General features: G+C 41.0%; 1 protein-coding gene across 7 annotated transcripts in view; it reads left to right on the forward strand.

Annotated features, from left to right (window-relative positions):
• The first annotated feature begins 432 nt into the window (after positions 1 to 432).
• Positions 433 to 26,478, forward strand: part of FBXW11 (F-box and WD repeat domain containing 11) — a 78,255-nt gene continuing 52,209 nt past the window's right edge. Inside the window, exons 1-4 of one of the 7 annotated variants that reach the window (XM_075164080.1) lie at positions 453 to 533; positions 9,224 to 9,303; positions 11,837 to 11,945; positions 14,652 to 14,751. Coding sequence is in view for 3 of the 7 variants with exons in the window: in XM_075164081.1 (XP_075020182.1) it covers positions 531 to 533; positions 17,624 to 17,725 (105 nt within the window). In the remaining 4 variants the exon portion in view is untranslated. Of the gene's footprint in view, positions 534 to 9,061; positions 9,304 to 11,836; positions 11,946 to 14,651; positions 14,752 to 17,623; positions 17,726 to 26,478 lie in introns of those variants that run through there. The other 6 variants (XM_075164078.1, XM_075164081.1, XR_012675881.1 and 3 more) reach the window with 6 other exon arrangements.

Consider the following 26,478-nt stretch of genomic DNA (forward strand, 5'->3'; position numbering starts at 1 on the left):
CGCTGTGCTCTGAAGGGGACGGGGCGGCTCTAGTGCCGGTGCCGCTCCCCAGGAGCCGGCCCCGGGCTCCGTGGGGCCCCTGAGTCACCCCCGGGCTCCCCCGGGGCGCCAGGCCGCACAGGCCCCGGGGAGGCGGCGGCGCGGCCCCAGCAAGGCCTCCCGCGGCCTGGGACGGAGCAGGGGGGACTCCCGCAGCTCCCAGCGCCCCCCGCGCGGGCCGCGGGGCACGCCGGGAGCCGCCCGCAGCCAATGGCGGCGCGGGGCCGCGAGGGCCGCCGGGAGTTGTGGTCGGTTACGACTGGCGCCGGGGCGGGTGGCGCCTCTCCTCTTCCGGGCGCCGTGACGTCGTGGAGGACGCAGCGTGTGTGCGTCGGCGCGTGCGTGCGTGCGCGCGGCGGGGGGGGCGGGCGAGCGGCGGCGGCGGGGCCTGGCGGGCGCGGGGAGGCGGCGGGGGCGGGCGGGGCGCCGCGGCGGAGCTGCCCGCCGCGATGGAGCCCGACTCGGTGATCGAGGACAAGACCATCGAGCTGATGGTGAGTGACCCCCGCCTCCCGCGCAGCCCCCTCCCCGCACCGCCGCCGCCGCCGCCCCCCCGTCCCTCCGCCCGCCGGCAGGCCCCGCCGCCGCGCCCGGGCCTGCGGGGGTCCGGCGCCGCCGCCCCGCTGCGAAGGTGACTCCGGCGAGGCCGCCCTCGGCCCCGGGCCAGGCCCGCTCCGCTCCTCCCGCCGCCCCGCGGGGGGGATCCGCTCCGCTCCCCGCCTCCTCCGCGGCCGGTCCTCCCGGCGCAGGCCGGGGCGCGACGAGCGCCTTAATTTCACTGAAGAGAAAGAAATAAAAATAATGAAACCTCCCCCGGACGCAGCGCCGGTCTGGGAAGCGCGGAAAATCGCGCCCGGTGCGCGCGTGATGCGGGCACGCCGCAAGAACCGAAACCGAAATGCCCCGGAGCGGAGCGGCGGTGCGGGGCTGGGGCTCCCGCCGCCTCCCGAGCTGCAGCGCCTTGCTTCCGGCCGGGGCCTCCCCGCACTCCCCGGAGCCGTCCCGGAGCCCCCGGGCCCCGCCGGGGCGGCACTTGCGAGAGGCCGGCGGGCGCGGGGCGGCCCCGGGGGGCGGATTTAACCTTCCAGCCTGGGGATTTGGGGCTCCTCGAGCAGCGGTGCCGCTCGGGCCGGTGCCGGGGGCAGCTCCCGGCTTCCCGGAGCAGCACCGGTGCTGGAGCTCCGGTCCAGCAAACGCCGTATTATCTAACTAGACCTAATTGGCGTGTTTGTTATACCCCCTAATTAACGCTTACGCCGCTAAATTCGGGCTAGTGGAGAGGCGGCCAGACGGAAGCAATAGAAAGAGAACGTTTTTTTTTAAATAGAAGCAAATCTTAGATCTCTGTAGCCAAATATTAGAGGGCCCTAATTTTACTGCCTTGAGGGATGAATAAAATTAAGTTAAGAGCTGAAAGAGAATAATAATCACTAAATACCTTCTAATTTATTTGTCATAAGCATAATTTGCTTTCGCATACAAAATTTCGTGCAGTAGTGCAGAATTGAGAGGTAAAATGCAAAAATTTGCTTTTAAGGCACTCTGAAGGTGAGCTGGGTTCAGTGGAGACATTAAATGGGTTTTCAGCCAGTGGAGTTCTTGCTAAACTCCCTGATCTGGAAAATACGAACTTTCTTCGAGTGTGGTCTGCTCTCAAGAAGCAGAAATTAAAAAAGAAAAAGGGAAGCCCAAAAAACCTTTGTGATTCTTTCTGTATTTGTTTCTCATCACCGAGGCCAGTAGCTTAAAAGCTGTTCTTAGCGAGCCTCCTTTCCTGATCCCTGTCGATTCGGTGATCTCGCATTTAGCTGTGGGTGACATCAGAACTGTTTCCGCGTTAGTGGACTGCAGCGTTGAGGATAAAGGCTGGGGGCAGCTGTGCGGGTATCCGTTACAGGACGAGTCGCCTACAGAAAAGATGTCTGCTAAATTTCCGGGGTGTAAAGTGAGTTCTAGTGGCTTTTTTCCTAGGTGGAACGGCAGGTTACTAATACTCCTCAGCCTGGGGTTATGTGAGGTGCTAAAATAGCATTTGAGGCTGGAAGGTACGTTTGCCTCGCTCAACTTTCTTGCTTGTCTTTTTGTAAATGCTCTCCCGTTTTAGAACTCTCTTCTGTTTGGGGCCAAATTGTTAGCGGGCAGGAGCAAATGTAATAATAATTTGCTGATAATTGTTGTACCCTCTAGTTAGAGTTGGACTTGGGAAATGTGCTAATGGATGCAAATATCAATAGGGTTATTAAAATTTTTATTATGTAGTAGGAGGTTTAAGAAACAAATTTTTCTCTCTTTCACAAGAAATTAATAAAAATAAAAATTTAATAAGGCAAATAATTAATTCTGTAGTTTCCAGTGGAAAATGGTACTCTGTAAAATGTAGTTGGTAGTTGAGTTTAATTTCAACCTTAGCCAAGAAACACTTTGAGTGTAAATGTTTCACTAAAATCATTGAAAGTCATTCCTAAATGAAGACATGGCTTGGAGGTTTTGCCTTCCTGTGTGTTGTAGAAGATCAGATTCTCCGGAAGATTTGTTTAAATACCCAAAGCAGGAGCTGTATTGACAGAGTTTTCAGTCAGTGATTTCAGTGTTATATGCAAACTCTTGTATCGGTCGTTAATGCTGGTGGCAAACATCCCTAAACCAGGGATCATCTCAGCCTGTCAGGCTTAGTGGGATGCTTTTCTTGTTATGAATGTTATTGTTTACTAAAAGCAGGATGTTTTATGCCTCTCTTTGATGCAGGAGATTGTTTTTCATAGGCTTTGGGGACTCGATCACTTCCCTCCAACGCCAAGGATGAATCTATAGTAAATACAGGAGAAAATGTATGATGCAAAAGTTCTGAGGAGTAAATACAATAAAATTCTGAGTGGCTGATAAACAAGAGATAATGTGTCAACATGTTAATTGCACGGAAGTTTCAGAACATGATGTTCTAGCCCTCAACTGTGCCTTCACTGGATAGATCATTTGCATTTATTTAAAGAAAAATCAGTCATGGAAATAATACTGTTCTATTTTTAAAGCTAGAATCTAAGAGAAATATTTTAAGGTTTCAGAGTGACAACTTTCATTTGCCATATGAAGTTTTAGCGAGTGTTCTGAAGTCACTGGATCTTTTAGGACAGCTTAAGGCTTTACATGTCTTGTTTGAGTTTTGTAGATCATGTCATTTAGCCATTTTAACGGTGATGAGCGATTGATTTAGTGATGACATTTCATGGCTTTCATTTGCAGATGGTATCTACCTCTACAGGCAAGATACCCGTTGCCTGTATCAAGAGGCACGAGGCCTCAAAGTTTGTGTTTACTGCGGGAGGTCCAGATACAGGTTAACAGCATATCTGATGGAGTTGGTTTTAGTTTAGATACCTTCATACTTACCCTGTGTCACTTAAATGCTTTGCGTGAGTGGGCAAACTATTAGAAAATGAGTAGTAAGGAAGTAATCCAGAACAGATGGAGGGCTAGCCAAAATGATTGGAAGGGCTCTTTCTTCCCCTGGTTTTGATTTTTCTCTGTGAAATTAGATAACTGTAACCTTTTTTCTCTTAAAGAATCAAACCTTTTTCTTTCTTAATGTGAAGTACCATCAACAATGCTGTGTGAAATAGTTTTTTTTTTTTACCTACAGATCCTGAGTTGTGTATAAAATCTGTATTGTTCAGTCGCATCAAACCCATTATATGTGTTTGCCTTCAATACCTGCTAAAAAGCCTTGTGTTTTTCATTTTCTCAGAAAGCTTCACTGAACCATACTTTTGTTTTAGCAGCAGATGTTCAAAGTAGGGGGTAATTAGCTTCTTAGTTTGTATTAAAGTGGTTGTAAAAGAATACATAAGTATGGCAAATACGTTTTTTTATACACGTTAAAAAGTTATACGTTTATGGGGTGAACTGCGTGCAGCATAAGATGTGGATAGTATTAAAAAAACCAAAACAAAACAACACAACCTCTTGCTCCCAGGCTCTTGTAGCCACCAGACACCTATGGGAGATGGTTTCTGAAGCAGGAGGCCAACTGTGTGTAAATTCTCTCACTTACTGAGCTATTATCATATGTCTTTCCACTGTGTCCTTGGTGCGCATGCTGTTCTCCAAACACAGATCCTCCTGCTGCAGAGTTGGCAGTTTAAATTCAATATAACACTGCTCCGTGGTAGTAGCATGAAAGGGTTATTGAAAGACCATGCCTAGGAATAAAACCAACAAGCACTTGTTTCACTGAATTATCATTTGTATCTTAAAGTTATATACATGGAAAATATTCTTCCTAATATACTACTTCTACTGTGTAGAACATATCTCTTTGTCTCTCATAAAAGTGCCCAGTGTTTAAGTGCCTCTGTAAATAATAAATGAAGAACTATAACTTAATATCTTGCCAAAAGTTTTTCAGTTTCTCCTGGCAGAACTTTGATGTGAGCTGAAGGTCTTCAAATTCAAAAGGTAACAGTCTCAAAATAAAGTATTTCACATAGGCGTGCTTTGCCAGCAGCAACTTCTGTAAATCATGCGGTACCTGGAGTTCCTTGGGTTACTGCAACTGGAGATGGCTGTGCCCCCAAACTATTTAAAGGTTTACAGTGCAAAATAAATCGTAGCATTCTGTTTGGAAACTAAAATACAGCTGCTGTATATATCTCAGTAGGGCTATAACGTTCTGGCTTTCTTTTTTTTCCCTCTCTGTCTCAATCATTGCACACCAAGCAGGCAGTTACATTTTTGTGAATTTTTTTCCACGTGTTCTTAGAGGAATCCTTCAAAGAGTTTACTTTTGTAGCAATGGAGATACAGATGGACTAGGCAACGATCATCTTTGCATCTGAAACAAAGGAGGTACTGTTCTAGCTAAAATGTGACTGTTTCTTAATCGACGGCTGAGAGTAGATGGAGAGTTAGTAAGGCGTTTGTAAAGCTTTGTGTAAACTGGTTGTGTTTTCTTCAGTAGGATAACAATCTATTTGCTTTGCAGTTATCTTTTTTTAATCTTCAGTAGCTAAATGAGAGTTGAGAGCTGCATGTCAGACATTTAAGCATGCAGTTGATGGCATGCTGGATGGTTTCATACATGGGGAAAAAAAAGGAAATGGCTGGAGCAGATATCTAAAGAGGTGGTGGTTAGGTGGCTGTTAGGAAGATGAGCCTTTGGGGCAGGGGATGTAAGATCTGTGCTGCTGCACAGGCTATCAGAGTGACAGTCACATTTCAGAGAGTGCCTGTAAGAGGAAGGATGCAAATATAAAGAGAATAGATTGCTGTGACTTTGGCAGCGGTGTGGAAAATGGGTAGGAAGAGCTTAAGAAAATGAATTGGAGCAAGGCAACTGAATTCAGAGCCAGCAGAGTGATGATGAAATGAGGGAAGTGGACAAAGAAGTGTGGAAAGCTGTATCTTTTGGGAAGGGTTAGATGAAACAATAGACTGAGTGGGGAAATGGGGTGGCGAAGGGAAGAAGAAGAATACAAAGATGCGGAAGAGAGGCTACAAAGAAAAAAGTTATCTGAAGTTTGTGATCATTATGGCAGCAGCTGTCAGTTTATACAGGTGAAGGAAAAATGCAGATGCTCCATTTGTAGAGAAAATTCTGACACTAAATTGCTTTTGGTTCTTAATACAGAAAAGTTACAGTTTCTTGGGGAGATGAAACGCTGGTGTTTCACCAAAGGCTTTTTAAATCTCGTATGAGATGCGGAGGCTTTTTTGCCTCACAGTGCAGTTACATTTTCTAACATTACTAAATTTTTCGACCTTTGCAACAACACTGAGCAAGTAAGATGCAGCAGAGAAAGTTCCCTTGCTGCCTGAAACACGTGTGTAGCTTCCTGTGCGTGTGAGCACCGCTGGGTCGTTTTCAGGGCGATGAGTTAGTTGCCTGTGAGCTCTGGCTTGGGACCGGGAGGTCCTGAATCGTGCTTGTAAATCCAGTGTCCAGGTGTCACTGTGGGGTGAGATCACATCTCTGCAGGCACGCTGGTGTGCGCGCCAGCTGCCCTCTCTGAAGTGCTATTGGGTTGCTCCTTTAAAAGGTTGTAAAGCGCATGTATGCCGTTCCTGCATTTCAGACCGTGCTGACTGCATCCCTTAGGCAGAGTTGTTGAACGTTGCTAAAAATTTGGGTCACCCATAAGCGTTGCAGCAGCAGCTCAGCAAAACAAACTGCCTTGTTACAAGCTGTACCCTTAGAGAGGCAAGGGAACGTTCCTTGCAGGATGGATGTACCTTTTCGTTTCATGTGTGTTTCCTAAAACACCTTCGCTACTTGTTAAATCAACTTGATGTATGTCTTTTGATGCGTTACATTTTATTGCTGTGGAGTTTAGAGGTCACTGTTGCTTTAGCATTTTCAGTTTCATCTTCTGGTGTTGCTTTGAGTGCTTGTGTAGCAGCGTGCAAAGTGAGATCGCTGCTGGGTTTAAAATGAAATGGATGTTGCAGCAAACGTGCCAATGCGAGAAGAATGATGTGTGGGAGAGAATAAGAGACCATGGGTGTAAGAGGGCTGCTCTGTGACAAGTAATTTTTTTGTTGCAAGGGAGAAAATAAATTGAAGGGAAATGAGAATATTTACTGAGTTGTTTAAACTAATGCTGATTAATAACAATACTTATGTTCCATCTTTTTTCTCTCATGATGTCTTCTTTATACTAATGCCACTGTTTATGTTGTTATATGATCTGATTTCTTGGTTTGATTTTCTTAGTATTGATGGTACTTCATTATTCACAGAAAATCCACTTTTTCTGGAAAATCCCTTCCTTCCCCAGTTTACTGGTGTATTTATGAGCTCAGTGGTGCGACATCTGACAGCCTACACAGTTTGCCTGTACTACTTCGACACATTTCCCAGTATGAGTAGTGCACGACCACAACCAGATAATGCAAAAATAACGCAATGCCATTTGTATTTTAACAACAAAAAAGCGCTGACTCTTTTTGGAAACTTAATTTGCTTCTCATGCAAGCTAAAATAACAATGGGAGCATTTGCAGGCATGTTGTTTCTTCATTGCTTTGTTAATCCAGGTCCCCTCAGAACTTGCATCCCTCTACTTATACCCCAGGAAATTAACGTTTTTATTGGGGATCAAAGAGTAGTTCAGCTTTCCGGGCCCATTTTTTGTACGAATGCAGGCAGAAATTTGTAAGATGTAGGTAGATACCTACTTGCTAGGAACAGGGACTGATGTGCTTTCTGGGTAAACTGGTAAAAAAAGCTTTTTCGGGTCCACTTTTTGCTGTGGCAACACTACAAAATTGTGTTTTGTTCATTGACTTAGAGGAGAAACACAATTATATATTCAGCGTTACGAGTTGCGGGGCTGCGTTCCGAGTTTCTTGCTGTTGAGGAGTTCTTGAATATGGAGTTTTGTTACAAAAGACGTTGTGACAACTTGCGTTCTTTGCCTTTTTGTGAGGCATATGTTTGTATGTCAGGATGCCTCGCACGATGATTCCATGCTATGCTTTTCCGTAAGCCAATTTAAAGATTTCAGACAAAAATACATACAGCTTTTTGAAAATCTATAGTCAGAATCTGTTTGCAAAATTTAAGTTACAATTACAGCTTGTATTTGATAGAGAATCTTTTAGGCAATTCTGTTTGGGCAGCAAAGGACTAGCCAGGGAACCTTGATATTCAGGCTGTCTCCATCACTCCAGTACTTCTCGAGACAAAAATCAGACCTGTGCTGTAACACTTGCAAGTACTTTTAAGGAATGCCTTCATGGTGAAGTGCCTCTCCTTCCAACTCCCTGCCGGCTCTGTTGTGACTTAGCAAATCAGTACATTTATATAATTTTGATAGCTGGCTTCTTACTGAGCTATATTGTACTCTTAAAATTCTGAGTCATATGCCTTGACGTCTTATCACTTTACTTGGCAGCCTTAAAAATCCTAGATTGGACACGATATCAGGCTTACAGTGCTGCTTTGTCCTTGAAATGTCGCCATACAGTCGACTACTGCTTCACCAGTGGTAGAAAAGCAGAAAATTGCCCCACGATGAAGATTCTCCTTTCTTCGGGTAGCTCTGGGCAGTCAGGGACATGACTGTCCTCATCGAGACAGTTTCTTGGCACAGCTGAACAGTGGCAGTGTCTCCCACCCTTCTCCGAGCTGCTGGCGCTTTGAGACGTGGGGCACAGTTGTGGAGGCTGAAGAACGCTTGGTCCGGCTCCCCGGAGGGGTTGGAGAGCGGAGGAATGGGTGAGAGGTGGCGGTGGCATATTCTTCTGTGGGTGTTGCAGCATTATGTTCTAGAAAACGTTGCTGTTCCTTCTGGCTGCTCTTAGGGGAAATTTTGTAGGCCCTATTTCAAACTTTTTGAAGATCTGACTGGAAGGCACACAGGCTGGTCTCTCTAGGATACACTTTCTGTTACACATGCACATAGTATGGGCTTTCTGCAGACTCCACCTTCTCTTAGATGTTATTGTTAAAGCTGCTTTAAATTAGTCACTTACACTCTAAGTGTACTGCTGAAAGTACTGGATGAAGGCCTTTTATCATCTTGCTCAGTAAGAGGTGACTTTTTCTTGTCCTGGGAGTAGCATGCCTTGGCTTACTCTCTTCTAGTTCTAGACTGTTTTCCAGAGACACAGTGATACTGAAAATTTACTGAACTCAGTGCTGTCATTCAGATCATAAATGTCTTGAAGACTCCATCTTTGTGCTGCAGATAGGTAAGGCAAGTCAGGTGATTTTCAGTCTGGAAGCAGGGAAATAATCATTGCAATAAAATGCTTTAGAGCATGTGTGTGGCAGATTAGGAGAACTGTATTGGACTGTTTTGAAAACCTGTGTGTTACTGTTCTAGCAGTTCGTGAAGCAGGCTTGTGAGGCGTAAGCTGGTGGTTGAAGCTTTAGCATTTGCTTCGTTACTTGCATTGTAGTTTCTCTCATCTTCCTTCATCTTTGCAAAGTGAGCTGTAGCCCCCAAACACTTGTTGTGCATTGGGTGATTCAGGGCAGGGGAAAGAGCAATTTCTTGTCCATAAATCCGTTTCTTTGTCTTAGATCCACCAATCCGATGACCCCACTAACGTATTCGTTACCGGACTGGTAAGGTGCCTAGGCTGCCTTGTCTCTCTAACAGCATTAGGAATACATAATTGGGATTTCGTTCAAGAAAGAAGTAGATACACCAAGCTGAAGATGATTGGCTGCTCTCTTTTAACAGACAAGTCTGAGAAGGAAAACCCATTCGAATCCCCTTTCATTCTGGATTGGTGGATCTGAAGCCCAGAAACAAAGTTTCAGGTAAGAAGTCACCCTGTACTATATCTTGCTGCTTCTGCTTAGATGAGTTTGTCTGCAAATTCAGTATCTTGCTTTAACTGCTTAATGTCCCTGAAGTATTAGAAGACACCAAGGTAGCTGCTGAGCTTAGAGTAAGAAAGGGCATATTCAGTAAATACACGTACACTTTATTAGGAAATCGGAGATCTACTCTGAAAAACGGACCTAGGAACATACAGTAAACTTGCCTTCTGTGGAGCTGGAAAGCAGTATCTGCAGGTACAGGGGCACTAGGCAAAAGGTTTGCAAATCCTGCTTCTGAAAGGAGAAAGCAGCCTTACCAATTACTTCATTGAACTTCTCCGTCGAGTTCAGGAAAGTAATAGCTATCTGCTCTGATTTCTAGCCAGGTTGTCTGACGAGTTCATCAGAAATTTAGAGAACTTGTCTAGTTTGTTCGTAGTACAAATTCCAGTAGCTTTATCCTGCTGAAATGCCATTTGAAATTCTGTTGTGGGCAGGACTTGGAGTCAGCCTTTTAAATCCTTCACGAGATTTCAACGTAAGGTTCTGTTCCCAGTTGTTTTCAAAGCATAGCTGAGCCAGTTGTAAGGCACAGTTTTCAAGAGGAGCTTTAAAGTTGTAGCGGGTTTATTTCAGAGTAGGGGCGAATGGTTGTATTTTGAGTCACGTTCATCTGAGATTTTGAAATGACTGTAAAAGGCTACAACATCCTATCTTAAAGACAGGTTTGGAAGGTATTTGTGTGTGTTAGGAAGGAAAGCTGGGTCCCTGGCTGATAGGAAAATAAAGTTATGTGAGTTAAATATCTGGTGTGAACGGGTGACCTGCACCTCTCCTAATGCCCAGCTTTATTGTAAGGTAGTGCTTTAATGAACTTGGCAACTTATTTCTAAAGTTAGTATGAAGCAGTATGCCTCAATTCCTTTTGATATTAATAGCAATAACACTAAGCCGCTTGAGTGTTCTCTTTTGTAGACAGCTATAAAAAGCGAATGTTAAGGCCTCTGTTTAATCTACTGTAGAAGAAACTCTTGTAGGTGCTGTTGATCTCATGTATTGTTTTAGCTCTGCGTTTGTTTTGCTGGCGTGGTATTGTGTGCAAAAATTATACTTGAATGTAATTGATGAATACATATATAATGAATTATTTGTGCACAGGGTACTGTTGTTTCCTGGTTTGATTTTTTGAGTACTTGAATTTTATTTGGTTAGGGTGGAGAAGTCTTGGGCATGCTTTTTTAGTATAATTCTTTAAAAAACTCTGAGGGAAAATCTAAGGGAAATACTCATTAACCGTAGTCTGACACATTTCTTGCAGTCTTGTCTAATATCAGATTGAATTTGTCCCACACACCAGTCAGACTCACCTTGGAGTTAACACTGCAAAATAACATCTTCCCATGGAATATTTGCTGTTCAGGGTGTGCCTTTTTCTAAAATGAGAGGATGGGGAGGCAGAAGTGAACTTGGCATCTTTAATGATGAAAACTGAAAAAAGGAAATAATTTAAAATACGCTGGGGGGGGCGGAAGAGGAAGCATAACTGTGTACTCCTGCTGATTAATATTCCCGATGTTATGATATTTAATATCACTTAACTTCTTGAAACATGAAACAGTCTTACCAAAGACAGTAGTAAAGCTAAGTTGAACTTGAGTGCAAGTATATGCAGGTTGGAGGCTTAGTTGTTGCCCAGATGTTGAATCTTGCATTTCAAAAAGTCAAACGTAAGTCAGCTGTCAAAGGCTATGCAAATATTCCTCTGCAGCATTTGACGTACAAACCCTGAATGTGAAGCTAGCATTTTGTTATGTACTGAGCCCAGACTTCATATGCATTTAAACTCGTCAAGTTAAAGTGCCTGCTGCCTTGTCTATACTAGATTTTTAAATGGGGTTAACATTGTTTTTAGATTGTGTTAGGCCTCACCCTTAAAAACTTAATACAGAAAAGAGTCTAAGACAACTTTTAACATCTTAGACCTAAGTTTCGGCCACATTTTTCGAAGTGTTTAACTTACTCAAAGTTTCTACTATTTCAGTTGGCAGTGCTAGCTCTCTTTTCAGTGTTTCTCTTTTTTAATTCCCCAGTTGTGATTTACTATGAGCAGGTGTGCTGCTGTCTGTAGATGTCTGTAACACCTCTGTTCCTGCTGCAGAAGAGCATAGGAAAGCCATTTTTCTTTTGAAATGGCCTTTTTTATGTAACATAGGGTATGTTAATGCAGAAAGGAATATCACACTTCTGGAGTTTTGAAACTGTGGGAACTGGGATGTATGTACATGAAGGAAGCAAGGGTTAATCTAAATACTGCGTATTTTGGAAAATTTAGATGATTTCAGTTAACATTCAGAGTGACTTACATAAACGTATTAGGATTTTCTTCCTAGTCTTTTGTATCTTCCTGAAAACGAGATACTGCATCTCATGAGTCTTGTCCTGATGAATAAATTATAATGGAGTAAGATTGTTGTTATATTCAAAGAAAGCGTTTAATCTTTTCTCTACTGAACCCATATTCCTTTTGTAGCATTCGTTTTGTTGTAGCAAACGCATACTTTGATCTTCAGGAGCAGAGTGGGACTGCGTTATCGATCACCCTTCTGTGAATTCATTGTCCTATCTAGAAGAACGGTGTGGTAATGAGGAGAATTTATCTGATAAATTATTTTCCCTTTGTCTTGCTTTAAATTTCCTGATTCCTCACTTAGTATTTTTCCCCAAATGCAAGAAGCTTATGTGTGGATCTTGAATGGCTATTGGAAGGTTGTAACATTGAGCGATTTTTGTTTTGAATGGCAAACATTTAGCCAAATAGATTTTTCTCATGGAACTGTGACTCAGCTATTGGATACCTATTTTTTTTAGAATGATCTGATAACAATAAAGGAATAATCAAAAACATGTCACAAGGTAAAGTGAGTTTGCTACTCTGTGGATACCTACTTTTGAGAAATTCACTTTTGCATTTGTAGTTCATTGAAGGACAGAAATGCAAGAGTAAATTACATCTAAGACAACTTTCTTGACCTGAGAATGTAGCCGTTCTTAAATCGAAGCAGAACACATGAATGCATACGTAAAACTCCATGGATTTTGGAAATATATTGTATGAATGGTACTCAAACAGCCTTCCAAATCAGACACTCAAGACTGGACGTGAGATTGCATTTTGGACATGGAAAAGGTAGTGGTGTGATGGCACCGATTCCAACAAACTTGTATGGAGCATGTGAATACACTGCATCTCTCAAGGGACAACTTGGTTTTCAAATGAAAATAGGAAGAGTACCAAGTACTACTATTGGTCTGATGTAAATTGTTTCTTTGTTTTCAAGTACCTCAGCAAAGATATTCAATGTTGTGCCAAAATGCACAGCGTAGTGAATGTGTTACCATGCCAAGCCAGGCTGTCACTTGTGGAACACGCGTATGTGTGTTACATGCATGCCCTCACACTTTATTTCCAATTAAGTATTCACACCTAAGAGTATACTTCGACATTTTTGCTTTTCCACTTCTTGCAAATATTCAGACTATTTGTTCCGGTACGTAGTTGGTTCAACACTGTTCTGCTTGTCGCTATTTTGAATAAATCACTTAAGGTAAAAATACCAGGTAAGATCTGGATGTATCCCAGCTAGCAAAAGGGATGGAGTTTGAGTAGTTGGCAACTATTCCCTGCCGAGTGTAAAATAATACTGAAGGCCTTTGAACAGTGTTACTTATTGTGGTTGTTACAGTGTCTTATTGTGGTTAATGCTGATTTTTGAGAAGCTGAGATCTGAGCTTGATATTAAATTTGACTTGGGAGCATACAGCTTTCATAAACAGTCATACTGTCCTTAAGTCTAAGTTAGCTTTTCAGAGTACCCGTTTTTGCAGTATGAAATCCGAGCTGCCGGGGGATGTGTCTGTCCTTCCCAGCTGTAGAGAGGGTTTTAAGTTACAGCAGTTACCCCATGAATTTATCAATATTAACTGTTAAAGCAAATAAAGAAGTATCAGTTCTGTTGGTCCAGGCCTAAATCAAAGTAAAACCGTAAATCACCAACGTTGAATAGCATGTGAGTTTCTTATAGCTAAAAACCTGAAGAGAATTCAGAATGAAGGTTGACATTTTTTGGCTGTAACTTTTTTGCCAGTCCGAATCTCTATTCGTAGCCCTGTGGACATCCAGAACACGAACTAACCTTACTGAGGAGCTGGTTTGTTGTCACAAGAAAGTTGGGAAAAGCATTTCAGACTTTAGGATTTGTAAACTCAAATGATTTGTTAGGTTCTTACGTTGAACTTCATTTTGTAATGAACTGCATAAGAAAAAAGTTGTTGCAGGAATGAATTAATATAATTAGTCATGCTCCTTGCAAAAAATTGAGTAAATTAGCTCCCTTATTTGTTTTACTCTATTTTTCTTTGCAATTCCAAAATACCTCCCCTCGCCAATCTTTTTTGGACTCTGTCTAGAAACTGATTTTCAAAACCAAAGATATTTTTGTCTTAAGAACAGAATTTCTCAAACTGTAAACATACTGATAAAGTTTGATTCCTTAAATTATCCTGTATAAATAAAACTAATGCAGAGAAAAATTCCGAGGTCATGATTTTAATACTTTATAAAATTTTCAGCAATAAGGCTTGGTTGTGTAAATGCTGTCATTCTTAATTATGACATTGCAATATTTCCATCACTGGATATCAAAGGTGTATTAGTTCCATCGGGCTATAGTCTGTATTCATTTCTTGAGCAATTTCGTGGGCTTTATAGGATAAATAGGTGATTTTTTTAAGGGGTAAGAAAGTGTGAGGATTGCTGTTTGGACGTAACTCTTAATTTCAAATGCACCGAAATGGAAGGTTTCTGGACATTTTGCAGTGCTTTTACAAAATAGCAGCACTGTACACCTATGAGAAGTCCAAAGTGAATGAAAACTTTGGATTGTTCAGGGGCTGATAGATTTTTTTTTTTTTTTTTTTTCCCCGTGCCTCTATCCTAAAAGTTATCACCTACAAAGAACACTGCTGCGTGCTTTACTATTAACATAAGAAGTTCTTAGCATCTGGCCTTTAAAGACATTGAAGCATATTCCTTTTTTACTGATGCTACTAAGAATTTATAGTTTTGAATGCAAATGCAAGCATTTGCGTAGATCTCTTAAATTTGAGATTTAAGATTGAAACCTAAATCTTGAAATGTAATTTCTGAGGCTGGACCACCAAAGCAGTTCTTTGTCGACAGAATTAAAATAAAACATGTAATAATAAAGTTAATGTATTAATCTTTTCAAACATAGGGCATCTGAAAGATCCAACGAGGGTTTCTCTATTTGTCTTTATTCTTTCAGCATCATTCACTCCTTGCCATGAAGCTGTAAAGCCCCTCTTTCATCTGCTTTCTCCTCCCCTGCAAGTAGTGCATTCAGATGAACACACAGCTATCTTAATGTGAGTTGCATTGCAAATTAGTTTGTTCCTTAAAATTTGAGTTTTGATTGGCCTTATCTTAACCTGTATGGTTCTTTTGTCTGCCAGTGGGATTGACCCTGGTTTATATGTGCACTTAATATTATGCCCATTAGCCAGTGTCATTTCCCTGTTCCCAAACTTTATTAAATAGTGTTGCAATTCCCTGGGATCCTGATGAAAGGCGAGTGGAAAATGAAGGCGTAAGTTCAGCTTCTTATAATGCAAAAATTAAATCTTTAGTACACTATTATGCTTTTATTTGTGACAGTTCCTATGCAAGCAGGGTCAAGAAATAACATGTCAATGAAGCACACAAATATTTGCACATTCCTGTTTTAGTGTGAAGTAGAATGCAATATTTAATTTGTAGTATTGTGCAATATCATTGCTACAGCTAAGTGTCCAGTGCTTTTTATAAATCCTTTTATTCAGGGTTTTGTAAGACTGTGGAAAGGTTTTTGTGTGGCTTAAACTTGGCATGGAAATGGCCTCTGTGTCTAATATATTTTGAAATAAATTAAAAAATTGTTCTCGAGTTACCCATATTTCTCTTAAGTTCTTAATATTCAGCTTATTTAAGTAGAGCAGTCCCTAAAAGAAAACACAGTCTAATAACCTAAACCAGTGATTTTTAGCTTATAATTTGTGGACTCCTGTAGGTGTAGATTCAGTATACGCACAGTTTGCAGATTTTCTCTTCGGAGAGAAGTTTGTTGTGTTTCTCGATCAATGACTTTTACTAAGTGATGTGAGCAGAATTAAAATTTTTACCGGGCCTGTATGTTTAAAAATGCAAACATTTATTTGGGCTTTAATAAATACCTGCAGCGTTGCACTGAATTTCGATGGTTCAGTGTTGCGGAAACACCATTCAGGTATTGTGCCAAACTACATTAAATAATGAAACTGATTAGAAAAGAAGTTTCTTGAATTATATACACTTGTTTTGAAAAAGAGCTGTAAATGGTCTATCTAAGATCCTCATATTTAATACCATGATCAATGGGTTTGAACAGTACATCCTATCTTCTTTAAAAATATAAAAATCTCTTTTTTGGTGTCTTGTTGAAATTAAGGTAGTTTCCCTAATGTCACTGGTTACTATCTTAGAACAATTTTGGGAACTAAATTTCAAGTGTTTGTGTGAGGACATGTCAAAGTAAATTATTGCAATGTAATTATAGATATACTGGATTAATTACTTGATAGCTAAATGAAAAATCACATTTCTTTAAACATTAATAAGAAACTTTTTATAATAGAAAACTGTGATTTATTTTAATATTGAAGGAAGAATAATACAACATAGCATAAATATGTTTATTTTTACCTCTGTACATAAGATATATGCACCCACTCATCACATGACAAGTGCATAGTACAGAACATCCATATGGAATTGCAGTCTTCCTGCTGGATAAGAGGAGAGAGAATTCCAGTATGTTTTGGTGCTGCTAGGGTCGTTCTTCTCCTGGTTTTGCTTTACTTTCTCTCTTAAGCAAGGAGATGAAAATACTAGGCTTTCTTTTGTTTTATTCATGAGATATGAAATTAAAAAAAAAAAGTTTTTAACCTCTTCAGTTGCTCTGGGCTCCCTCCTTCCCCTTATTACTGGCACAGTAGCCGCTTGCCCTGAGTCTTCACCTCCTGTTATTCCACTTTCAACTTTGATCTGTGTGGGATTTTTCTTCTAAAGATTTGGTGTTTGTTATAACTAAATTGGAAGCCTGTGTGAAAAATATTGAAAGCTGAGTCTGTGCCAAATTTTAGAGCTGGGTTTGTGCTCTGCTGATAGCGAGGAATTGAATCCTTTTCCCTAACTTTATCTGATGGTTATGTAGTGTATGTACTATTCTGTCCTTAAAAGGAACTGTGAAATAATATCATGGAGCTATAAAAGGTTTGGGGAGTCTGTCTGCATCAAATTTCTTCAGCTTCAGAAAAGAAACAAAAAGGATTTCCAAACTTTTCCTAACTACTAGTATCAGCAATGTGGAGTGTGGTAGTTAAGCTTGGTTCTTTCTGGCTTGGGTGGTGCTATGAGTAATAAATGTAGTTAGGGTATATATAATTTGGCTTTAGGATGCCCTCAACTGATAATACAAGCTTTTTTCCCCAATAACCCTTTTACTCAGGATACCATGCATCTTGACTAAGCAGAACTTGGTCTTGCAATTTGAACTTAGCTAGGTGTTGTTGCTCTCTAAAAAATACTTACATTTTTTGGTTGTCCGTGTCCCAGTACATAGGCTGTAATCTCAGAAGTTAATGTCAGCTTTGCTGTAGGAATAAACAAGCACAAATCGTTTGAGAAAGTTGAGACAGTGTGGGGTGCCAAACCTTAATTACCGAAGCTCCTCCAGGTTGTATTCTAAAGACTTGCCACCCTAATGAAAAGCTCCTGCACTTCTGTTCCCCAAGGGTGACTGCAAAGGTAAAAACCTCGCAAGCAATTACGGCCAGGCCAGTTTGCTGAGGAAGGCACCTTCCCCCGTTGCGGCAGAAGGTCTTTTGTCGGTAGCAATGTGTGGATGCATTGCTGAACTGATGGACCCAAACTGTAACAACTCTGATACTCCTGGTAGTAAGTTAAAATGTTCAGCTGGGCACTAAAGCCAAGCGGTTGCAAATGAGGAAAATCAGCTCGTTATCCTTGATAGGACAGAGGGATGGCTTATTTTCTGAAAAGGATCTTCAGTCGTTATTTTACCCTTGGCCACTAACCTTGTGCTTAATGTAGAAATAACGTAGATAAGTACCCACGTTAACATACTAATGAGTTGCCTGCCTTGAGTGATTTGTTGTGGCATCTAACTGCTTCTTCTCTTCCTTCCTTTTTGTCACCCTGCAGTGTTCTGTGCCAAGGTCTTTGTGGCTAGGCTGCTCCAACCTGGTAGAGAGCATGTGCGCACTGAGATGCCTGCAGAGCATGCCCAGTGTCAGATGTCTCCAGGTGCCTTTCTTCTTTCTTGTTGTAAATGTTATGCGTATGCTGTTGAACATTTGTTAAACTCTCAGGACTCTGTTTAATCGAATTGTTAAGTCTGCTAAATGTTTTTTGTGCATCCTTTTCTGAAATCTTCTACTTAACTGCATTGTAGGAGTGAATCTTAAGAGGGCTTTCTGTACAGTAGGCTCTTGCGGGGGGTGGTGAGCTTTTGTGTTTTATTGCCTGTTTACTGAAGTTGTGATATAAGTAGCATAGTTGTGCATGTTGCCTGCTACGTTTTCCTTTCTCATTTAATTTAAAAAAAATAACATAATGAGCTTTGCCATTTCTCTTAAATTGCAATGAACTTTCTAGCCTGTAATATTTGTGTGATTTAACTTAGAAGGGATAAGCTTTTTATTTTCTACTGATCCTGGTTATAGCCTTACGTTACAGTCATTGCGCATGCTTGAATGCAGAATAGTTAGCATGGAGTCCTGGAGCTCTTGGGGTTACTCTGTTAAGTTAGCTTCTTAACTTTTAAAAAGTGAAGAACAAGGGATGGGGAGCTTGCTCTGCATAGAAGACCACTAAATCTCAAGTTCTCTGTTGTTTTTCTTCTAGTAAGCTGTTGAAGCTGAGCCTGCGTAATTTGTAGATGGGGGAATTGCTGCTGTTTCTTCGCTGGTTTGGGAGGGACTGAAAATGATAAAAAGGGAGATTTGATACCAGTTAACAATTTTGAACTCCTAGCATATTTACCTTGGAAAGAAAATGCAGAACATGTGTAGTAACTGTGTGGCACTTCCTAAAGTGTTTCTGAATGTAACATTTTTAGCAGAACATAACTATTAGGTAATATTAGTATCTTTTATAACATAATAGCATTATTCAGTGGTTCAGTCTTTCATGTGTACAAAACGAATACTTAAATGAAATTGCTTTTGTGAATGAAAACTTAAACAAATTGAGTTTTGTTTGCAGTCAGTCCATTTGAGTTCAGACACTGGATAACATGCATGTCTTGCCTTAGAGGGTAACCATTTATTTCAAAACCTCTCTTGCCTGCAAAACGTGGCCACTTGACTTCCAGCAAATTTGAGTTTCAGAATTAAAAATTCTTCAAAATTTCCGTTAAGATACAAACATGTTTTTCTGTTTGAATGCTTTATGTTTCCGATTTTGAAATACTATTCAAAGGGGGGAAAAAATCCATGACCGAGATAAATGTGTAGATGGGTACTACAATTTTACAGAAATTGGCACTACCTCATGGCCAAATAATGGCTATAGTAGATGCTTGTAGTCATGACAGGGCAAAGTCACAGAGGTTTGGGGTCTGACTTGGGAATATTTACAAGCTAGTTCTAATATAAGATCTTCCTGCTCTCTTTCCCTGATCCTCAGCATTTACCCCCTCACTGGAAAAGTAAAATAAAACTTTTTTCAGTGGGAATTCTGAAAATTTTTTCTCCTGGGACCTAACTTGTCAGTGGCTGAAGAGCATCTCAGAATTTTTCAGCAAGCGATCATAGTTGTTTTTAAGATGGATAGTGATGTTGGGAGTAGGTTGGATGGAGTCTGGTGGGATGGGCCAGTAATCGTTTCAAGGTTTGTTAATGAACGCTGGTGAGGGATGTGAGCAGTGAGCTTGAAACAACTGCTGCTTTGCCGTCATGAGGCTGTTCTTCGGTGCAGACCTGGGATTGCAATCCTACACTTTCATGCTTAATTTTTTTACCTCCTCTCTACCTGACTTTTGAGTTTGTGACTTATGCCTAACTTTAAGAGTTTGAGAACTATTTCAGGATAGGAGCAGTTTTGCTGTTAATAACTGTCTTTTAAATGGTAGGTGTCGATCTTGGTTTCATGGACTACAAGCCTCGGGTAGGCCTAGCTGCTGGACCCACACAGTGAATTTCAAAAAGACTTGTCAGGCTAGGGGGTTCCTTAACAAGCTCAGGTTCCCTACTGCAGGTAAGGCGTGCATTTCTGCAAATACCTGGCTTGGGAATTGCAAGGACTCTTGGTGATAAATCTGAGAATTTTGACTGCCCCAAGTTTCTTATAAATCAGCTCTTTGGAAGTTTCTCATCAGTTAGCACATCATGGCAAATGAACTGTTTTTTTCCCCAACTGAACTTTTTATTAAAACAATATTACAAACAGAAAAATCTGTACATTCAATTGACATAATAGTAAACCTATTTATTAGGAACACTTTTTTCCTCTCTGTTACAGTATCTGTCAGTAGGTACGTAGTCGTTAACTGTAAATTGAACAGGTGAAAGCTCAGACCAGGCTGGGCCGTAGATTAATTGAAAACATTGTATTACAAACTTCTGTTGATAATACTGATTACAAGATAAAATACAAAACAGTGTGTTCCTGAATGTACTGCTTTATACAAAAGATTTTTGGAAACCTGTTATCACACAGATGTGGTGTCATATATAAATAAAAACCATAGCTAATGCAGCTGTTAATGTCAAGATGTGTCACTTTGAAAAATTTCTCAAACCTATATTGTTTTCAGGAATTGTTACAGATCTGTCAGCTTTCATGAAAACCGCATTTGAAGTATCAGTTAATTTGTGTAGGCTTTTTGCTCCATGTGCCTGTAGCAATTTAACAATCCCAGAACATTTTTAACTACGTAATAGTAACAGCTAACAGGTTTAACAAATTTTAGTAATGAAGTATATCACTGCAAGGACAACCACATTGTTTAAGCTGGTGGGATTGCTTGGAGCTGTGGGGAGCTCTGTGTGGAAAGAAACAATTTTGTGTTCCAGCCTGTTGCACTTCAGGAGTTACTGAGGGGGGATTTCACCAGGGCGTTGGGCCCCTCCACGTGTTGCAGGGCTTGTGCTTTCCTGCGGGCTGCACCCTCCTGATGGGTTGTTCAGAGAGTAAGAGGGATAACTGTCCTGAGCAGATGCCTGTGGGGCACACTGCTTGGTAAGGTATAAAGAGCGCTTTGTTGATTTAAATTTTGTTCCAAAATAAAGGCTTTTTTTTTTTTTTAAAGTCTGATTTTTGTAGAACTGCAACCAGGAGTAAGAGGTTTTGAATCTTGTAGAAGCATCTGTGGAGATATTTAAAAAAAAAAAAAAAAAAAAAAAAGGGTTCTCCTTTCAGGCGTGTGACTCAGTGATGCCCGAAGGGGAACTTGGAAGTGAAAGTGGCACCAGCTGCTTTTCCCCACTTTTTATTTTTGGTACCATGACTTGCCCTTCGTTGTTTCCGGAGCTATAAACCCACATGTAAAAACAGGTAGGGCATATATACCAGGAGATCTTCGTTCTGTAGCACACATTCAATTAGTGCAATAATGATTAATAGGAAGTTTAAGAAGGGAAATACAGAAGCCCTTCAGTGATTCACAAAAGTTATCTGGGAGTTGTATCTGTTATCTGTGTGTGTTGTATGTGTAGAGTAATTAGTGAATGGACCAGAAAGAGGGGAAAAAACCCTAGTCTTAAATCGGAGCCTTGTAGAATTTCTTCAGGAAGCTCTTATTCAGTCTTAGTGCTTTTTCAAACATTCAGGCTTCAAGAGTAATCTACCATCAGTCTAAAAGAAGAAAGCAGAGATTAGGTTTACTCTTGCCTTTCCATAATGTTGTTAGCAATCATAAAACCTAACTAGGCTCTTCTAAAATCAAGCTGTAACATTTAAGCAAATATCCTCTGATGCCAGTGGATTAGAAGTAGTGTTCCAATTCTCCACAATTAGTCTGGTTTTGTATTCTGTGCTTTTTCTCACACAGTAAAATACCTTCATAGTTCCTGTAGTTTATTGGAGAAATATTTACTTTCTGCATTCTGCGAGCTGTTAGTGAATGGAGAAGAGAGATGATTTATTAAAAAGTATTTATTCCCGTTCGTGTTACTTGAAATTTGCTCTCATCTGTTCTGATTTTCAGCATAATTAATATCCTTCACACTTACTATCACTTGATATTGTTGTATTGAAAAGCATATATTAAATGGCAGTTCATAATACCTGAAACTACTATAGATACTGAGGCCTTATTTTTAACTACTTAATTATCTTTAATAATGTTTTTGTACCAAGGAGCTTACCATTATGAACACACTCGGATTCAAATAGCTATTGTTTTTATCCTCTTTGATATGGATTTGACTGCAAGATTAAATGCATACCGGTCTCTTATTTAAGTGTTCAGAGAAACTGGTTCTATTACCAGTTGTGTAATGCAACCATATGGATACATCATCTTCCACAGCTTCATCCTCGTGAAGCATCGCAGTGGTTTTGAACAAATTTTGTTATGCTGATCTGGGAAATAGCTCCAACAGTGCTGTCACGCAAAGAGAAACGTCCAGTGTTCTTAGTTCTGTAAGTAAACATCTCCAGTGTGAATTGAAGACTAATCATTAAGCCACAGAAGATAAGTACTCAAATGTCACTTTGAATTATTGCGTAATGTAGGATGTGATGAAATAATGCTTGGGGAATAAATTATTAGATAGATGTAATGAAATTAACCTAGTAACCAAATACTGCTCAACCAACTCTTTCTTCCTTGTATTGTTACACTTTTCCTTGACTTTTTTTAGAGACATCATCATATTTCTCTTCTAAAACTCTGCTTAGTTTTTTCTTGCTTATTTAGACCCCCCCCCAACGTGTTGGGTTTTTTCCTACACCTTCCCGTTTATGGTCCTTAAAATTTTGAGCTTAATTGTATGTAGTGTCCTGCTCTTCCTTTTATGTTCATACGTGGGTTATGTAGCTTGGAAGCTTTAACAAAACACTGATTCACTACAGGAACAATAAACTTCTCACTTCCAGAGCTTCCAGTGCCGAAGTTGACTTGTTCCTCCAGAGGCCAGGTCTTACAATTCATGTAGTGGCTTTCTCAGACTTGAAGCTACCCTGAGTCCCCCTGCCCGTTTGTCCAGTGGTCAATAGGCTTGCGATAGTGCGCTTCACTTTACCTGTCCTTTATCCCTGGCTTCTGCACAGTGGGATGTCAGCTCCATAGGTGTTCCTTCATCTGCCTTTTCATTCTTACACCACATGTCCTGGTGATGGACAAGCAGTAGGAAGGTGACATTGCCTTAGTTCTTGCCAGTGTCTTTCCTGCTTATAGATTAAGACAGGAGTGTATTGATTTCCTCTCCGTAACTGGAAGCTGTCTTCACAAAAACGTGGTCTTAAAAGCCTTTTGAATTGGCCAATTCATAATTTATTACTGTTCAGAAGAACTTACTATTTGCCAGTGGCAAGTGGAGTTCTGGAGCATTAGGGTTTTAATGTTTATTCCTTACAATAGCACTCCCTGCAAAGGAAATTATTTCTTAGCAATAAGGAATCTCAGTGCTATCACAGCTGAGCTGGGGCGCAAAGAAGGAAGTTTATTTTTCTATTTATTGATAAGATACAATTTAGCATTAACTTGCTTAAGCTTCTATTTGTTTTTCTTTACTAATCTTGAGCTTCTGTTCGTTGATGTTTCTATTCAGATACCAGAAGGAAGTACAACAACGGAAACTATAGTTGAAAAAAAAAATTGTATTTGAAAATGAAATTCTGATTTATTGACATGAAAACTTCAGCATTCTTTTTTATAGCAGTACTGTCATTTTCGCAGTACAAATTCAGACACAGACATGAAGCAGTATTCTTAAAATGACAATGAGTGCAGTAGATGCATTCTGCTAAAACCTTTTCCTACAGTGCATGAAATCACAAATCGGAAAATGATGAATAGGCTGTCACTGTGTAGTCTGCATCCTTTTGAAAATGTTATTTTTCTATGCAGCTGTTAAAATGAGTTGTCATAGCCAGACAACTGCTTTGCTTCTTCTGTTCGGTTTGAAGTAATTTACAAATACTTCTTTGACATGTTTTCTGGTATTTTGCCTCAAAACAGTGGAACTGTTACCATTTCTTTTTGGAAACAGTCCAACAGGTCCATTAAAAAGAAATGCATATTTGATTCCTTTTCTTTAAAGGAACAGAATGTTCTCTCCAATATCTGAAATATTTGTGCTTGTCCCTCTATTTTAAACAGACTTCTTTCTGAGACAGGAAGCTTTAAAACTAAGCATAGTGTTGTAGAAGCAATTAAAGATACCCGTGCAGAAGGCCTGTTGCCATTTTGTGCAGTGAGGTGGCCTGAATTACCCAGTTTGTAGATCTGATGTAAAAATGTCCAGTTTTCTCTCTGTTAATCAGCAGCAGTGCTTCCCAGTATTGTTTCTTCTGGCTGAAGCTGGAGTCTCCTCTCAAAATTAATAGCAGTTTGGATTTTGTTTTCAGCAGTTTCTCACAATATCTTTTTTGTTGTTTTTAGTTCTTAGTACGTGTGTGTTGCAGGCTCTGAGGACTGATGTGACAGCTCAGTTTGGTGTTAGTTGCATATATGGCAAGCATTTTGCAAAGGGTAACATTGCTTTGTACCCCCCCCCCCTTTTTCCCCCCCCCTTGTGCTCCAGTGCTCGGCCATCCTGGTGGTCTCTGCCAGAGAGAGTATCCCAGTATCCCAGTGTATTTCTTGTAGTGGAGTGCCCAAAACTGAGGCCGGTACTCCAGATGCAGTGTCCGGAGAGCCAAGTTCGGCTCTGGCTGCAGTCTCCTACGGTGGCAGCAGCTTGTTGCGGTGCTCCTGATGGTGGTTTGTTGCTAGGCCTAGACACCAGTGGGATAAGTAAATGTAAAACGCAGAGATTGTTTGGGTTTTTTTTCCTAAGCATGATTTATTATCTGAAGGAAAGAGTTATGATAAGCACTTTTTTCAGTCATCCTTTGTGTATCTGAGTGCTTTCAGTTTTATGACTTTAATTATTAACTAAGCCTGTTCTTTCTTAGGGACAAGAAGAGAGACCTTCTCTTTATTGGGTCAATTCATACTGTTTATTTTTAAGTAGAAGAGAGTGGTTACTTACTAGATTACTCTCAACTTCAGCCAGTGAGCTAGTATTGCGCTGCAAACCAGCGCTCTTCCGCTCTAGTTTCCTTAGCTGAGGAGCAGGAGTGCGTTCCCTGATGCCAGAAGACTAGCAAATGGACTAAATATCTGTCAGTTTTGGTTCCTGATTTTCCTCAGACACGACGTACGTCAGTCACTTGTACCATGGCTTCTGCCGAACGGGCCCGGCTGTGTTCACTCTGGTCTGTGGTGAGCGCGCAGCAAATGGCGACCGCGGGCTGGGAGGCAGAAGGCAGCCTGCGAAACCGCTCTGCAGGTCGGGGTGGTCTGCGGTGGCTTCTCCAGGGTGGGGCTGTTTGAGCGCTGCCAGCCGCTAACCTCTCTGCTTGTGGGTAAACAACTCGAGACATACGAGTGCTTTTTTTGGACTTTGTTGTTTTCAGCAGTTTTTAGAGAGCGCTAAGGATCACACACTTCATCCCCAAGCTGCAAGCTTGCTTGAACAGAAGAGTGGCTCCTTGCAGGAGCCTGGTTCTCTTTCTCAACAGCTTCTCAAGTTATTTCACCTGTGGCTGTTAGTTGGTGCGGGCGGTTCTCTCACCTTTGTCTTTTCTTCAGAAGTTGCCAGTATTCAAAAGTTAGTAATTTACTTAATGAGTAATCTTTATGATAGAGATTAGGAGGAAGTGATAGGTGATATGACTCCCTCTTGAGATGTTTCACTAAGCTGCTGTCTGCTGCAGAAGGGACTCACGAACGTAGAAAAAGTAACGTGAGCTTAGTGATCCGGTCCTTATTCTAGGACCTGCCTTTTGCTAGTTTCTCTCTTGTACCATTTAGAGATCACAATCTACCGTCTCTCAGACTGGGAAGGATATGTCCCTAAGCAGGCAAGTACATTTCTTCGTGATGAATTCATGTATCAACACAAGATACCAGACTTTGCCTCAGCAAATCCAGAGCCGTTGCTTATAGCTGTAACAGATGAGCGTAATTTCAAACATAAATTTATGTTCCTCAGAAAAGATAACACAATCACACTAAGCTTAATATATTTCACAAGTAGCGGGCAGGAGCTATTATTCCCGATACCTCTTATGATGCATCTGCAGAATACTCTCTTTGAGTGGAGAGATGTTGTTAGCCACACCTTCGTGTTTATGCTTTCTCAACCTCCTTTGGAAGAGAGGAATTTTGTGCTGTCTGATCTGGTTATGGTGCAAAGAAATTTGCTAGGTAATGTGCCTTGCTCTCTGCCTGCCTTATAGTAGAGCCGTGCTTATGCTGGGGGGGGAGTGAAATCTTTCTTAGGAGAGGAGAAGAAAATGCAAGGCAGTCAGTTCCAGGTGTATTTGATATAGTCCTCTTCCTTGCAGGTGATTGCTCTATTTCCCACAGAAAAATTTTCAAGGAAACAGAAAAATAAAATCAAGTATTTCCCACTAAGGTGGAAATTACATTGTGCACTGTCAGACTCCTGCCTTCCTGGTGGAAGGATCGGATCCCTTGCTTGTGGGGAATAAAGCAGCAGTCTTGACACCCGTGTTAGTAATGATTTTGCTGATACTAATGGTTCCACTCTAAGAGTCATCATCATGAGGACATTTATTCTTTCAGCGTGAAAAGTTCCTGGGGTGCTTAGCAGGCAGGCTATTCCTAGGTTTCCCTGAGCCTCCTTTATTTACATCTGATGAGCTGTTCTATAGGTCTTCAAGGCTGTGGCATATGAGAGTCTTTGTGTACGTGGTTTGGTTTTTGTGATCCTTTGAAATGGTGGTAGAATCCAAATAAATCAAAGGAGGTGTCAGAGTCAAGGATAAGACAGCTGTCTACAAACCCAACAGCAGGATTGAGCAAATTTTGCCAATACCCA

The sequence above is a fragment of the Calonectris borealis genome, chromosome 15 (assembly GCF_964195595.1).
Source record: "Calonectris borealis chromosome 15, bCalBor7.hap1.2, whole genome shotgun sequence".
Taxonomy (NCBI): Eukaryota; Metazoa; Chordata; class Aves; order Procellariiformes; family Procellariidae; genus Calonectris; species Calonectris borealis.